At 38.7% G+C, this 16,395-nt stretch overlaps 1 protein-coding gene across 1 annotated transcript; it reads left to right on the top strand.

Annotated features, from left to right (window-relative positions):
• Positions 1 to 14,277: 14,277 nt before the first annotated feature.
• LOC121398742 (zinc finger MYM-type protein 1-like) lies at positions 14,278 to 16,191 on the top strand. The gene has a single exon (XM_041577837.1). The coding sequence runs from the start codon at positions 14,278 to 14,280 to the stop codon at positions 16,189 to 16,191; it is 1,914 nt and encodes a 637-aa protein (XP_041433771.1).
• Positions 16,192 to 16,395: the final 204 nt, after the last annotated feature.

Here is a 16,395-nt window from a genome sequence, read left to right on the forward strand (position 1 = left end):
CATTTATAGCCTCATTCATTCTTATGGTTTAGTTCTCCTTTATAGAATAATAGTTTTTAGCTGCCGGGGTCAAAATAATGAAATCCAATTGCAACGTTGCTAGGAATAGGTCATTCTATAACATACTAAAAGTTAATGTCAAGACGAACCACCCTTTGAGAAAACTAAATCGTTGCAAATAGAATGAAAACCATATTTAGCGCATATGGATGTTTAGATAATACAGGTATGGGACCTGTTATCCAGAATGCTTGGGACCTGGGGTTTTCCAGATAACAGATCTTTCTGTAATTTGTCTACAATCTACAAAGGCTACTAGAAAATCATGTAAACCTTAAATAAACCCAATAGGATCGTTTTACCTCCAATAAGGATTAATTATATTTTAGTTGGGGTCATCATCCTTAAAAATGTGGATTATTTAGATTACATGGAGTCTATGGGGACAACCTTCCCGTAATTTGGTGGTTTAGGAATGGATTCTGGATAATGGATCCCATACCTGGATTAAAATAATATTATCAGTTAAACTGCTTTAAAGGAGAAGGAAAGTCGTTTAGCACTTGCAGTGTCGGACTGGGATGCCAGGGGCCCACCAGAAAATCTGAGGCTGAGGGCCCACTTTCCAAACAAGTATATCCTCAATAAATCTCTGTATTCTCCTAGTCTTTTTTCACTACATACTATACTCTTTTCTTCCATTAATATGCCTCTTTGTTCCCATAAATAAATAGTGGATAATGAAATAGGCCAAATGGTTAGAAGCAACATGCACACTGACACCTGGACCACCGGGAGTTTTCCTGGTATCCTGATGGGCCAGTCCGACACTGAGCATTTGGGGTTGACAATTGTTAATCACCCCCAAGTGATTGTATTTACTTACCTGAAACCCCTGGCCGGTGCTCCTAAAAGTGTACCGGCCCGGGGTTCTTCCAGCGAGCGCCACGGAGCAATCCTCTTCTGTCTTCTTCTTTCTTCGCGCGGCTGTGCATGTGCATTAGAGTGGAAAGCCGAACTTTAACTAAAAAGTCAGCTTTTTCATTCTACTTCGCATGCATTTGCCTCGGGAAATTTGAAGAAAGAAGAAGCTGGAAGAGGATCGCTCCATAGTGCACCCTAGAATAACCCCGGGTGCCTAACATTTGGCACCCCCAAGTGCTAAATGACTTCCCTTCTCCTTTAACCTAAAAAAAAGTTATTATTTCTTATATTTTCTATATTTCCTGGTATTTATTCAGTGCTTACAGAAGTCCAACCTGCAAAATTCCACCAAATGACAAAAAATAAAAAACAAACAATTCTGTTTCACTACAATAAGGTTTAATTATATCTCAGTTTGGATCAAGTACAAGGTACTGTTTTATTAGTACAAAGAAAAAGGAAATCATCCTTAAAAATGTGGTTTATTTAGATTAAAAGTATTCTATGGGGACAATCATCCCGTAATTTGGTGGTTTCTGAATGGTTCCTGGATAACGGACCTGGATTAAAATAATATGGTTAAAACTGCTTTAACCTAAAAAAAATGATGATTTCTTATATTGCCTATATTTCCTGGTATTTATTCAGTCCAACCTGCAAAATTCCATCAAATGACAAAAGAAAACCCAAACAATTTTCCACTTCACAGCATGTCATGACACCTCTGCTCAAGAGAAGCCGGGATTGGTTGAGGGATTTTGGGAATGAAAGCTCAACCACAGTAGGAGGTCCACACAGGCTGAATATATCTGTCCTTGTGAATGTTCAGAAAGCACAGCCATGCTGCAGTGTTTCAGTTGGTCGAGTACAAATGATGACAAAGGGATATTTAAGAGATGCTAATCTGAACTAGTAATGATGCACTGTCATACTCTGTTTCACACTAAATGCTGCCGTGTTTTATATAAACTTTTTTTTTTCAGCAGAGACACAATCCCCTGTGCGTGCTTTTCCACGTTGAAAGGTACGACTGCTAATCTATCGTTCATCGCATGACTTGCACTGCATTCATCAGCAACAACCTTTATAGATCTTTCCCTGTGGCTATATACTGTTTCATTAATGCTGGAACTGCAAACACTCTATCAATGATTCAATTGATCATGGGATTATTTCAAATTGTGCTTTAAGAATCTCCTAAAGCTTTTCTCATGAAGTGCTATAAGTATACTTAAGTGCCCGGGGGAATGTTTAAGATTTTTTATATATATATATATATATATATATATATATATATATACAGCGTATATATTTCCTCCGTGTCTATTAAAGTCCTTCTAAAATTTTATTCAGTACAGATGTGAGACCTGTTATACAGAACGCTCAGTACCTGGGATTTTCAGGATAAGAGATCTTTCTGTAATTTGGATCCCCATGCTTTATGGCTACTATAAAATCAGATAAACAATAAATAAAGCCAACAATAAATAATGGCACTATTAAAGGAATACTGTCATTGGAAAAAAAACATTTTTTAAAAATGAATCAGTTAATAGTGCTGCACCAGCAGAATTCTGCATTTGAATCCATTTCTCAAAAGAGCAAACAGATTTTTTTATATTCAATTTTGAAATCTGACATGGGGCTAGACATATTGTCAATTTCCCAGCTGCCCCAAGTCATGTGACTTGTGCTCTGATAAACTTCAATCACTCTTAACTGCTGTACTGCAAGTTGGAGTGATATCACCCCCTCCCTTTTCCCCCCCCAGCAGCCAAACAAAAGAACAATGGGAAGGTAACCAGATAGCAGCTCCCTAACACAAGATAACAGCTGCCTGGTAGATCTAAGAACAACACTCAATAGTAAAAACCCATGTCTCACTGAGACAAATTCAGTTACATTGAGAAGGAAAAACAGCAGCCTTCCAGAAAGCATTTCTCTCCTAAAGTGCAGGCACAAGTCACATGACTGGGAGCAGCTGGGAAATTGACAAAATGTCTAGCCCCATGTCAGATTTCCAAATTGAATATAAAAAAATCTGTTTGCTCTTTTAAGAAATGGATTTCAGTGCAGAAGTCTGCTGGAGTAGCACTATTAACTGATGCGTTTTGAAAAAAACATGTTTTCCGATGACAGGATCCCTTTAAGGGTTATTTATAATTAGTGATGGGCGAATAAATTTGCCAGGCTCACATTAGCTGCAGATTTCCTCATTTTAACACCGGCGAATAAATTAGCGAAACTGGCGCCGCATAGGAACAATTTGGTGTGCATCAGAATAGTCTCGCACATAAACATTGTCGCGCTCCAAAAATTATTTCGAACGCCCATTGACTTTAATGCATTTGCCCATAATAGGAGTGCATATAACAATTGTTACGGGAGTCGAAATTGACAAAATAATTTTGACACCCATTGACATCAATGCGTTTCGTGAATTTTTCACCATTTCTGCGAAACGAAACAGGACGAATTCGCCCATCACTATTTATAATAAGTTTGGATCAAGTACAAGGTATTGTTCAAATACAAGATATCGTTTTAATATTACAAAAAAGGAAATAATTTTTAAAAATTTCATTAAAATGGAGTGATGCAGACTTCATTATTACAAAATCAATTATTATCAATTATGCAATAAAAAAAAATATTGTAGTCCCCACATAATGGCAGGTGGGGCTAAACAGGGATAGTGAGTATGTAAGGAGCAACAGGAGACCACCACTCCTTCTTACTTTTTAGCAGCTCTGGTCCCCAGTACTCTGCTTGTGTGTGCATCCTGATGCAGTGTGTGCCTGGACACTTACATGTGGCATTGTGATGTGACACCACTTTGAAGCCAAACTCTAATTTAAAAGGTATTTTCTGTTTGTAGTCATTGCCCAAGCTGCAACTATGTTATTGCAGTCTTGCCAAACCAATTTGTTCTTGTTTTCCTTCCTGGTTATTGACTGTTTCTGACTTTGTTGTCTGCCCTTATTTCTTGCCTGCCTTGACAACTTTTCTGTTTAACCTTTGAGTGCACCACATCTTGGATCCAGCTCTGCCATGTACAGGGTATCTCTACAGCAGAAATAAGCCCAAAAACCCGGATTTGGTATGAGTTTTTTTCAGAAAATATTGAGATATTCGGACTTTGATTAAAAAAAACCCTTAAGGTAGCCATACACATAGAGAACTCGGTCTGTCGGCAGCTTTTATTGGCCAATGTATGGCCAGCTTTACTGGAGGGTGTGGACATATGCTCCTAAGAGAGCCTCAGAAAAGAAATTACCCTAGCACACCCTGGCCTTCCTAATCAGAACGAATCCCAGGTGCTCAGTGAAGGAGGCGTTTGGCAACCTCAAAATCCACATGAAAAGCAAGAAAACACTGGCACAGCATGGGTTGCTTCTAGCAGGGAAACCCCTTGCTCATTTATTGCGGATGCAACGTTTCGGGGCGTAACCCCTTTGTCAAGCATACCGGATGTTTAATGAACAGAGTATTTAAAGGATTACAAATTAAGCTCTAATTGGCAAACATGATTACTTTGAAAACTTGAAAAGTTTAAAAAAGATTGAAAAAATTGAAAAAAAGATTGAAAAAAAGACCATAATTCAGAGGTGAGTAGTATCAGCCAACGAGAAAATATTCCATCAAATGAAATAAATTGTCCAAAGTTGTGAAATGTCCTTCAATAAAAATTGTGAAATGTCCTTCAATAAAAGTGAAGTGTCCGTGTGATAATACATAATTATTTCAAATTACCCCAACTAACAATAGAAAAATAAACTTGGCTTAAAGAGTGTAAAATTCCAGCATAATATTATGAATTATCTTTCCAAATAGATTAAAAGTATCCAAACAGTGTAAAATTATATCAAAACCGTGTTTAGGGTCGGACTGGGGGGCCCGGGGCCCACCGGGACTGCTGGTACAGGGCCCCCCGCCCCCTACTGCGCCGCACCGAATTCGGCCGCTGGAACGCCGCCATGCGCATGCGCGATCGGCGCTTCTCTTGCGCATGCGCGAGCGGCGCTTCTTGTGCGCATGCGCGAGCGGCGATGCGCATCGGCGAAAACTTTTTTTTCCCGAAAATTTCTATATGTACGGGGGTCTGGCCCGGCGGGGGCCCACGAGGTTCGGGGCCCACCGGGTTTTTTCCCGGTGTCCCGCCGGGCCAGTCCGACACTGACCGTGTTAATCTCAAGTGCGTATACAATGTGTCATTCTCCATAAATTACATAAAATTACTTTTCAGAAAGCACCAAGTAACAATAAATACTAAGATTTCATTGCTAGTACAAAATGTATAAAAATTACAGTATAATACATTTTTAATCAACCACACAATAGGTATGTTAACTATAAAAAAGTTTAAATATTTATTAATAACAATTCACTTCTATCTTACCCTACATATATGGAGAGAAGAGAACCTTTCCCTGAGGCATAGCTCGGCAGATTGCTTATCTAAAAGGGAAAAATAATAATAAGAGAGCCTCCACATACTTAAAAGCAACTAATATGAGAAGACTTCTGGACAGAACCTACCACATCACACAATGAATGAAGTCAGGGGGCCAAATTGAGGGAATTATATTAATCTAAGAACGTATCACCCCAACTGACATGTATCAGCAGTTTAGCAAATGAGCAACAAGTCTCCATCAGATAAAAGTGATCACATCCTAATTTACATGAGAAAGTTTGCAAAATACAGTTCCACGCATGAACAATTAAATAATTACACATACACCTAATGGGGTTCCTTTAATTAACTTACAGTCACTTCAAGGGGATGTGAAGATACTGTAACTCCCATCAAGGCTTATTGGATCAATACTAATACATTTTCACATAGAGCTAAGACATGGCAGAGGTGCTAATTATATGTAATAATTATATGTAAGGTTTTCCCCTAAGCAATTTCTGAAATAACAACTGTTGCTGGATTATAGTTTATAATACAGATCCCCATTTTATAAGCTTGTCAAGTTCAAGCTTAAAAGTGAAACAAAACATTTAGGGGAAGATTTATTAAGGGTCGAATTTTGAATTCATGGGACTTTGTAAAAACGCCCAATAAACTCCCATGATCTCCAATGAACTTGAAATTCGGGAAAAAAACAACGACCAAACGAATCTTTAAAATTCAGGTGAATGGGATTGAACCGCAAACTCGAATAGAATTCGAATTGAGTTTTTTCACCAAAAAAACTAGATTTTCAGGATTTCTCCAAAAACACCAAATTGATTCCAAGTTTAAGGTGGCCAATAGTCAAATTTAATTCTTAAAAGGCCAGTACATGATACATTTTGAAATTCTAATTCAATTTTTTTTTTAAAAAACTCAAATTGAATTTTAACTATTCCTTAGTCGAATTACACTAAAATTAATTTGAAAATTCGAATTTTTAAATTCGAATTTAAAATTCAAATTTACCCTTCAACCCTTGATAAATCTGCCCCTAAATTAATTTTTACAACGGAGTCCAGGATTCAGCCTTTTTCAGCAAGATTTGGATTGGGCGAATCCAAATGAATCCAAATGCTAAACATTATATGACTTTTCAACAATCAAACAAGGAAGTTTAACCACAGAGTTCTCATTACAGCTTCCTTACCATTATTTGCATATGCAAATTTGGGTTTGACTTAGGTTCAATATTCGGCCAAACCTTTTTATACAGGATTCAAGATTCGGCCAAATCCCAAAATAGTGGATTCAGGGCATTCCTATTTTTGACTGAATGAAAAATCAGTAATTAGTTTATTCTTTAAAGATTGTATTAACACAATTTATATACAGTACAAATCAATCATTCAAGCTAATACCTGAATATTCAGGGGGGAAATTCAAGGAGAAAAAAGTTGTCTATGTTTTTGGGGTATTTTCTTGCGATTCAGATAAGTATTCTTGTTCTTTCTGATTTGCAACCTCAATCTTTGGAATATTCTTTATTAATTCTGCACACACAATCTTGGTCATTGAATAAATCTTTGTTTGTGAGTGAAAATATGGAAAACATGTTATCACGTGCTAGTTTTCTATTGACTTCCACTGTGTTACATTTTTCGCAAATCAAAATGCTTTACATGACTTTTTCACCTCGTTGTACTAATTACACGACATCACCAGTGAGGGAAGTTGTAACATTGTAAAACACTATTAAAATGTTTTCATAAAGCGAAATTTTAATGGGAATAACAGTTGGGCTTTTGATGCATCTGCTTCTAATTGTCAGCTGTAAACAGACAAATATTTATATTTATTCTGTGAAAAATCTATATTTTTATTCCATAACTGGGCTTTTTTCTTCAGCGGGCTGCAATCTATGTAACAATTATTTAGACACAATAATACACATATGTAATCCAACTTGGATGAGAAAATAATGAATGATAAAAATTGGCATTTGAAAATCAATGATCCATATAACCACAGTCATTACTGTCAGTAATAGAAGGACATTAATTCCAGCAGTAAAACAGTATGTCCTTCACAGGCAATAATTGGCAAATGATCTCTCATCACATCTAGTCTATGTTCTCAGGGGTGCTCCAGGCAATCCTTGATGTTACAGGTAAGTCAGTGGGTGTGCAGGGGTTTTCTTGTGTTTTCCCACAACTTGTTCCACTGGTCTCCTGCATGGTTTGGTTTGCTGGGCAGAGCTTCATTTTCCATTCTTGGTACCAAAAAGCCTCCTGTGCTTACAAAAACTTTAAAGGAGAAGGAAAGGCTAAAATTAAGTAAGCTTTATCAGAAAGGTCTATAGAAATACACCAGTAAACCCTCATAGTAATTCTGCTCTGAGTCCTCTGTCAAAGAAACACCACATTTCTTTGCTTTTATTGTGTACACATGGGCTTCTGTATCAGACTTCCTGTTTTCAGCTTAAACCTCCAGGGCAGGGCTTGAGCATGCTCAGTTTGCTCCTCTCCCCCTCCCTCCTCCCATCCCTGCTGTAATCTGAGCTCAGAGCTGTTAGTGAGCAGGGAGAGACTCAGGCAGGAAGTGATGTCACACCAGGCTTATATGGCAGCTTCTATCCTGAACAAACAGAGTCAGTGTCTAGAGCTGTTTACTCAGGTATGGTAAAGCATTCTGCAGAATAAATATAGTGTTATAGCTTCCACTATTGTGGCTAATCTATTGGCAATAAACTGTCTTGGAGCTTTCCTTCTCCTTTAAGCCTCTACCTTAGATTTATCAAGGGTCAAATTGAAAATTCGAATTCGAAATACAAATTTTCTAGTTTTTTGTTATGGTCAAAACTGTCAAATTTGACCAGGGAGTTATTACAATTCCATTCGAGTTTTTTCAAATTCAAATTTCAAATTCGACTATTCGCCACTTAAAACCTGCCGAATTTCTGTTTAAGTCAATGGGAGAGTTCCAGGGATCGATTTTGAGCTGTTTGCAGCCTTCCTGACATTTAATTCGATTCAAATTCTATTCGAGTTTTCAGGCCGATTCTTTTCATCTGAGTTCTAAAAATTTGATTTTATGAATAAATTTCGATTGGTCGAATTTCGAGTTCATGGGAAAAAGCCTCCTGTCCTTACAAAAACGTTAAGCCTCTACCTTGGATTTTACCAAATATTGTTGGATTATAAGGAGGAATTAAAATTGATTCCATGATTTTTCCATTTCATGTACATTCATGTAAGTGTAAAATACTTCTATTGTGTCACGAAATCTAAGCAAAAAATGCTGACATTTGTTGGTTGCATTTTACAGTGGACCCACCATTGGATGCCACTACAGCTGCAAGTCTTTTGGGTACATAACCGTTTTGCATACTGTTCAGGAGTGATTTTGGTCCATTTTTCCAAGAAGATTTCCTCCATCTTGTACAGGTGAGTCATATTACTTGTTTGTACCTGACTTTTCAAATAGTGCATATATTCTCAATTTGGATAGAGATCAGGCCAGTTTCTGGACCATTACAGGACATTCCCCTGTTTGTTGCATCATTCCAGTATTACTTTGGTCCTGTTTTGACATCATTAACCTGCTTGGGGGTAACTTTCTCCCAAGATTTGTCTTTTTTCAATCACCCCTCAGTTTTATCAAGATGCTCAGACCGCGCTGATGAAATGCAGCCCCAAGGCACAATGCAACTACCTCATACTTAGGTTTAGGGGGCAGATTTATCAAGGGTCGATTTGAAAATTCTAAATTCTAATTTTTGAGGCTTTTTTTATTGTTAAAACTGTCAAATTCGACTAGGGAGTTATTCAAATTCAATTCAAGTTTTTAAAAAAATTCAAATTAGATTTTAGAGATTTATCATACTTTAAGAAATCTCTTTAAGAGCTCAAATTCGACTATTTGCCACCTAAAACCCGCCAAATTGCTGTTTTAGTCAATGGGAGAGGTCCAGGGATTGATTTTGAGTTGTTTGCAGCCTTCCTGACATTAAATTTGATTTGAATTTGATTTGGGGGGTAGCTATGTAAGGGAGGGACTCCATTGGGGGGGTAACCAATGTAGGGATGGGGCCAGCTGGAAGGGGTATGAGTTAAAGAGGAAAGCCATGCCTAGGATGGACAGCTTGCGGGCCCCTCACTCTTGTGTATAATTCTTTGCAGCCTTCAGCGGCTATCAGATGTTTAGAAAGTTCATAGTTAAATATTATATAAATGTGATTATACATTGCCCTACACTCAACTGTTTTGATTTATGTTGGTAGAATTTATGTGATTTAATAAATAATCTGCAGTGTTTTCACCCAAGATATGACATGTGGTTGGTTTGTAATGTAAGGAAAGGGGGGTGAAGCATGGTGTTGCTGGGAGGGGCCCATCAGATTGACACTGCCCCTATCAAGTAAGAACATTTTCAAACACATGCTGCATGCACAGTTCTCTTTCTTCCCTTGTTGCCCTCATTTGCATATCCAAATTAGGATTCAGATTCGGTCAGGAATTCAACCACATGGTTGTGAGGGATCCGGGCTGATGGGGAGTGGATTCAGTGCATCCCTAATACATAAGTGAGGGGTGTTAACATCTGGAGCGGCTCAAGAACAAATAGGTGAATATATAGTGAATAAAGTACCCCCTCTTGTAAAATATAAGGATATTATAAGTTACCGAGGAGTTTCATGACCATATAAAAACACGAGGTCATGGAACTCCGAGATAACTCCGAGATAACTTATAATATCCTCATATTTTACAACTGGGGGTACTTTATTAATTATAATACACACATTTTAGTAAGTCATGTGACAGAAATTACATCACTACTCACCGTTTATAACTGATGACATCACTACTCACCGTTTATAAGGATATAATTTACACGATATTCATGGCTTTTGTGTATTATACAGGTATAAATACAGGAGGATGGGTTTGCTTTCAATAAGGAATCATTCTGACTTAGTTTTGGATCAAGTACAAGGTACTGTTTTATTATTACAGATAAAAAGGAAATCATATCTAAAAAAAATTGGATTACCGGTACTTGGGTAAAATGGAGTCTTTGAGTGATGGCCTTTCCATAATCTGAACTTTCTTGTTAACAGGTTTATAGACGACAGATCCGATACCTGCACTAAATTAGCCCAGTCAAAAGATATGAATCCAACTAATACTTTCCTACAATAAACTTAAATGTACTTACCTAATGAAACTTACAGCTGAAATGTAAGCCAAGTCAGCCCGACCAGGTATTGATACTCAGATAATTGAACCAAAAATGCCTCTTTTTTTTTTAAATTAACATATGTGTCACAATAACATATACTTTGTTGTTCTTAAAATTTTAAGTACATTGTGCCAATCAAATAGTAAAAATGCAGTCAGGGCCGGATTACCCACTAGGCGCCCTAGGCGGCTGCCTAGGGCCCGCCTAGCTCTAGGGGGCCCGGGCCGGGAAAAAAATACCTCTAAAAACTTCCGGGTCCGGGCCCCCCACAGTTGTGCTGTTGTCAGTCACCTGTCAGTCTGTCGCCGCTGATCTCGGCGTGCGCGCTGCCGTCACGGCGCGCCTGCGCCCAGACGTCACGGCGCGCCTGCGCGCTGAAGTCACGGCGCGCCTGCGCGCTGACGTCACGGCGCGCCTGCGCGCTGACATCATGGCGCACATTATAAAAGCTCGGTTGTGCGCAGTGAGCGTTCAGTTGGCGCCTAAAAGTTTAGACTGGAGGAGCTCTCTTACACACTGTGTGACTGATTTGCCACAAATCCTTGCAGGTTGCGGCCTAACTAATTGTTTATCTGCTGGTCCGTCTGCCTGTGCAGCAAACAGTGCCTGCTGGCTGCCTGCAGCCCGAATTGTTTTTTTTAAATTGCGGCTTGCCTAATATATTTTTGAAGACTACTGGTCTGGGACTGTCCGACTGTCTGCTGGCTTGGCTTGTGAGGGAGGGAGGGAAGAGGAAGGGGGCAGTTACTAGGCCAGGCTGGCAGGCTGTTTTCTAATTTCTAGCCATTTGAACGTGATCTTGGGCTGGGCATCTGGCTTCTGGCGCTAGGGGGGAAATTGAAAGTGGAACTGTTCAACTGATTCTGCAGTGAGTGAGGGGGCAGAGACAGAACTGAGAAAAAAAACCTAGAAAAAAACAAAAAAAATAAAAACTACAAAAAAACACCAAAAAAAACTACAAAACAAAAATACAAAAAAAAATTTGGGGGCAAAATAATTTGTAAAGGGGCTGTGACTGGCTTGTGAGGGGGAGGAGGGGGCAGGCTGTGCTGCAGCAATTTGAAACTAACAGTGTGACTGTGATCTGGGGGTCAAAATATTTCAAAAGTGTCTGTGGGGCAGTGGAACTGTTCAACTGATTCTGCAGTGAGTGAGGGGGCAGACAGAACTGAGAAAAAAAAACTAGAAAAAAACTAAAAAAAATAAAAACTACAAAAAAACACCAAAAAAACTACAAAACAAAAATACAAAAAAAATTGGGGGGCAAAATAATTTGTAAAGAGTCTGTGGGAGTGGGGCTGTGACTGGCTTGTGGGGTGGAGGAGGGGCAGGCTGTGCTGCAGCCATTTGGAAGTAACAGTGTGATCTGGGGGTAAAAATAATTCAAAAGGGTCTGTGGGGCAGTGGTGGAACTGTTCAACTGATTCTGCAGTGAGTGAGGGGGCAATCAGAACTGAGAAAAAAAACCTAGAAAAAAACTAAAAACTACAGAAAAAAACGAAATTTTTTTTAAAAAACAAAAATACAAAATATCGGTGTGTAAAATAATTTGAGAAGGGTCTCTGAAAGTGGGACTGTCTGACTGGCTCTGAAAGGAGTGAGGGAGGGGACCCGGCAGCCATGCAGGTTGCAAGACCAACCAAAGCTACAACTGAGCTGAGTGCAAATTAATAATTCTATTCTGGTATAAAATCATCTAGTCTCCTCATCTAGCTCCAAGACAGTTATAATATTCTAGTCTTCTCATTTGGTTGCAAAACGGGTAGAATATTCTAGTCTCATCTGGCTGCAAAACAGTTCTAATACCATAGTCTGGTTGCAAAACAGTTCTAATATTCTAGCCTAATCTGGCTGGTGGCTGCAAAACAGTTCTAATACCCTAGTTTCCTTGTCTGGTTGCAAAACAGTTCTAATATTCTAGTCTCATCTGGCTACAAAACAGTTCTAATATTCTAGTTCTAGCCTAATCTGGCTGGTGGCTGCAAAACAGTTCTAATACCCTAGTTTTCTTGTCTGGTTGCAAAACAGTTCTAATATTCTAGTCTCATCTGGCTACAAAACAGTTCTAATATTCTAGTTCTAGCCTAATCTGGCTGGTGGCTGCAAAACAGTTCTAATACCCTAGTTTTCTTGTCTGGTTGCAAAACAGTTCTAATATTCTAGTCTCATCTGGCTGCAAAACAGTTCTAATACCATAGTCTGGTTGCAAAACAGTTCTAATATTCTAGCCTAATCTGGCTGGTGGCTGCAAAACAGTTCTAATACCCTAGTTTCCTTGTCTGGTTGCAAAACAGTTCTAATATTCTAGTCTCATCTGGCTACAAAACAGTTCTAATATTCTAGTTCTAGCCTAATCTGGCTGGTGGCTGCAAAACAGTTCTAATACCCTAGTTTTCTTGTCTGGTTGCAAAACAGTTCTAATATTCTAGTCTCATCTGGCTGCAAAACAGTTCTAATACCATAGTCTGGTTGCAAAACAGTTCTAATATTCTAGCCTAATCTGGCTGGTGGCTGCAAAACAGTTCTAATACCCTAGTTTCCTTGTCTGGTTGCAAAACAGTTCTAATATTCTAGTCTCATCTGGCTACAAAACAGTTCTAATATTCTAGTTCTAGCCTAATCTGGCTGGTGGCTGCAAAACAGTTCTAATACCCTAGTTTTCTTGTCTGGTTGCAAAACAGTTCTAATATTCTAGTCTCATCTGGCTGCAAAACAGTTCTAATACCATAGTCTGGTTGCAAAACAGTTCTAATATTCTAGCCTAATCTGGCTGGTGGCTGCAAAACAGTTCTAATACCCTAGTTTCCTTGTCTGGTTGCAAAACAGTTCTAATATTCTAGTCTCATCTGGCTACAAAACAGTTCTAATATTCTAGTTCTAGCCTAATCTGGCTGGTGGCTGCAAAACAGTTCTAATACCCTAGTTTTCTTGTCTGGTTGCAAAACAGTTCTAATATTCTAGTCTCATCTGGCTGCAAAACAGTTCTAATACCATAGTCTGGTTGCAAAACAGTTCTAATATTCTAGCCTAATCTGGCTGGTGGCTGCAAAACAGTTCTAATACCCTAGTTTCCTTGTCTGGTTGCAAAACAGTTCTAATATTCTAGTCTCATCTGGCTACAAAACAGTTCTAATATTCTAGTTCTAGCCTAATCTGGCTGGTGGCTGCAAAACAGTTCTAATACCCTAGTTTTCTTGTCTGGTTGCAAAACAGTTCTAATATTCTAGTCTCATCTGGCTGCAAAACAGTTCTAATACCATAGTCTGGTTGCAAAACAGTTCTAATATTCTAGCCTAATCTGGCTGGTGGCTGCAAAACAGTTCTAATACCCTAGTTTCCTTGTCTGGTTGCAAAACAGTTCTAATATTCTAGTCTCATCTGGCTACAAAACAGTTCTAATATTCTAGTTCTAGCCTAATCTGGCTGGTGGCTGCAAAACAGTTCTAATACCCTAGTTTTCTTGTCTGGTTGCAAAACAGTTCTAATATTCTAGTCTAATCTGGTTGGTGGCTGCAAAATAGTTCTAATACTCATCTCATCTGGCTGCAGAAGAATTCTAAGGGTTGTCTAGGGTTTCCAGTTATAAACAGGGTTGTAAAAAGACAATAGAAGGTATGTCGAAGAATCTGTATAGGCATGCCTCAGGGGCTGCTAAAAGGAGAAAGAAAAATAAAGAGCAAAAAGAGACAGTAAAACAAAAGACGTATATGCAATCTTTTTTAGTACCAAAGCATCAGCTTGTTCAGCCTGATGGTGATGAACAAGGAACAAGTTTCACCACAAGTATAGATAGTACTGCAGCGCATCCTAATGCTACAAATACATATGCTGTCTTTATCTCCAATTTGGAGCAAGGAGTAATTCCTTCTGCTCATCATAAATCCAGCAAAAGCCGTGTAGATTCTAATACACCTCAGCCTGATGAACAAGGAACAAGTTGCTCCATAAGTCAAGTTGCTGACACTGATCAAACTATAGTAAGCCGTGCATTACATCCTAATGATGATGATGAAGTCGTCATCCAGTCATCCAGTCATGCTGTTTGTACTATAATCACCAAAAGCACTAGAGATACAGAAGTAGCTACTATGGTGCAAAGCCCATTGACCATGGACTATGAAGAAACTGGAGATTATGCCCCAGTTTCCCAATCCCAGCAGTCCATATCTGCTATACCAGAAATTACAACAACTTCAAATGCTATCAAAAATATCATTAAGAGTTACTCTAATGATCCTGCTGAGTGGGGAAGTAACATTTCTGAAGATTTGCGTGAATATTTTTCTAAGAATCAAATTCAAAATAAGTATGTGGACTACTCTGCATCTAAAAGAACATATACTGATATTACAAGGTATCTGACTAAAGAACTATTCATACGGAAAAGAAATAATGCTGAATGTATTACTCGTGATTGGATGATCTACTCACCCTCAACAGGAACTATATTCTGTGTGCCGTGTAAACTTTATAGTAGTTTGTCTCATGCCCTTGCAACATCGGGCTTTAATGACTGGAAAAATGCTGCTGCAAGATTAAGGGAGCATGAGAATTCACCTGATCATCGCAAGTGTGTTTTCATATTCACAGACAGGGCAAACCCTGAATGCCGAATAGACCGCGCTCTTATTGAACAAGAAGTTCATGAACAGAAGTACTGGCGGGAAGTTTTAAGAAGGGTTGTCGATGTTGTAAAGTTCCTTGGTGAACGTGGCTTACCATTCAGGGGAACTGATGAGCTATTTGGATCCCCACAGAATGGGGCATTTCTGGGAATACTAGAGCTTATTGCTAAATATGACCCATTTCTTGAGCAGCATATAAAGAAGTATGGTGGGTCAGGCAGAGGGGTAAGCAACTACATGTCATCTACCATAGTAGAGGAGTTCATCGAGTTAATGGGAAATAAAGTTGCTCAAGTAATAGTGCAAGAGCTATACACTGCCAAATATTTTTCTTTAATTGTAGATTCCACACCAGATCTCAGTCATGTTGATCAGCTAGCAATTGTACTACGTTATGTTAACAAAGATGGGCCTGTGGAACGGTTACTGGGGTTTGTTCCAATCTATTCTCATACAGGAGAACATCTTGAAAATACTGTGTTGTCATTCCTGGCTGTATTGAAAATTAATATTCAGGATTGCAGAGGCCAAAGCTACGATAACGCTAGCAATATGTCTGGCAGATACAATGGATTGCAAGCTAGAATTCGTGCAATCAATCAGTTGGCATATTATGTGCCTTGTTCTGCACATTCACTGAATTTGGTTGGAACATGTGCTGCAGAATCCTGTCTTAAAGCAGCTACATTTTTTAATCTATTGGAGTGCATCTATGTTTTTTTTTCTTCATCCACTCATCGATGGAACATTCTTAAAAATGAGCTTTGCAAAGCTCCTGGAAATCTTTCTGTAAAAGGTCTGTCTGGCACAAGATGGGCTGCTCGTTCTGATGCTACTAAAGCACTGAGAATCGGTTTTCAGTATGTGAAAAATGCTCTCAGAGAATTAGAGTCGTCTGATCACCAAGTAAGAGTCCAACATGAGGCAAAGTCCTTATTGGGAAAACTCAACCACTTTGAAACCGCCATTCTTCTTGTGGTGTGGGGAACATCTTAGAAAGGCTAAATGCGACTAGTAAAACTTTACAAAACACCAAAATCTGTCTTTCAGAAGTAGTCATACTTTATAACTCATTGATTGCATATGTGCAAATAATTAGGGATTCATTTGACACATATGAACTAGAAGCTAAAAAGCTAACTAGAGACCATACATATGCAGGAGAAGGAAAACGGCTTAAAAAACGCAAAACATTTGCTG

This window comes from Xenopus laevis, chromosome 1S (assembly GCF_017654675.1).
Source record: "Xenopus laevis strain J_2021 chromosome 1S, Xenopus_laevis_v10.1, whole genome shotgun sequence".
In the NCBI taxonomy this organism is placed as follows: Eukaryota; Metazoa; Chordata; class Amphibia; order Anura; family Pipidae; genus Xenopus; species Xenopus laevis.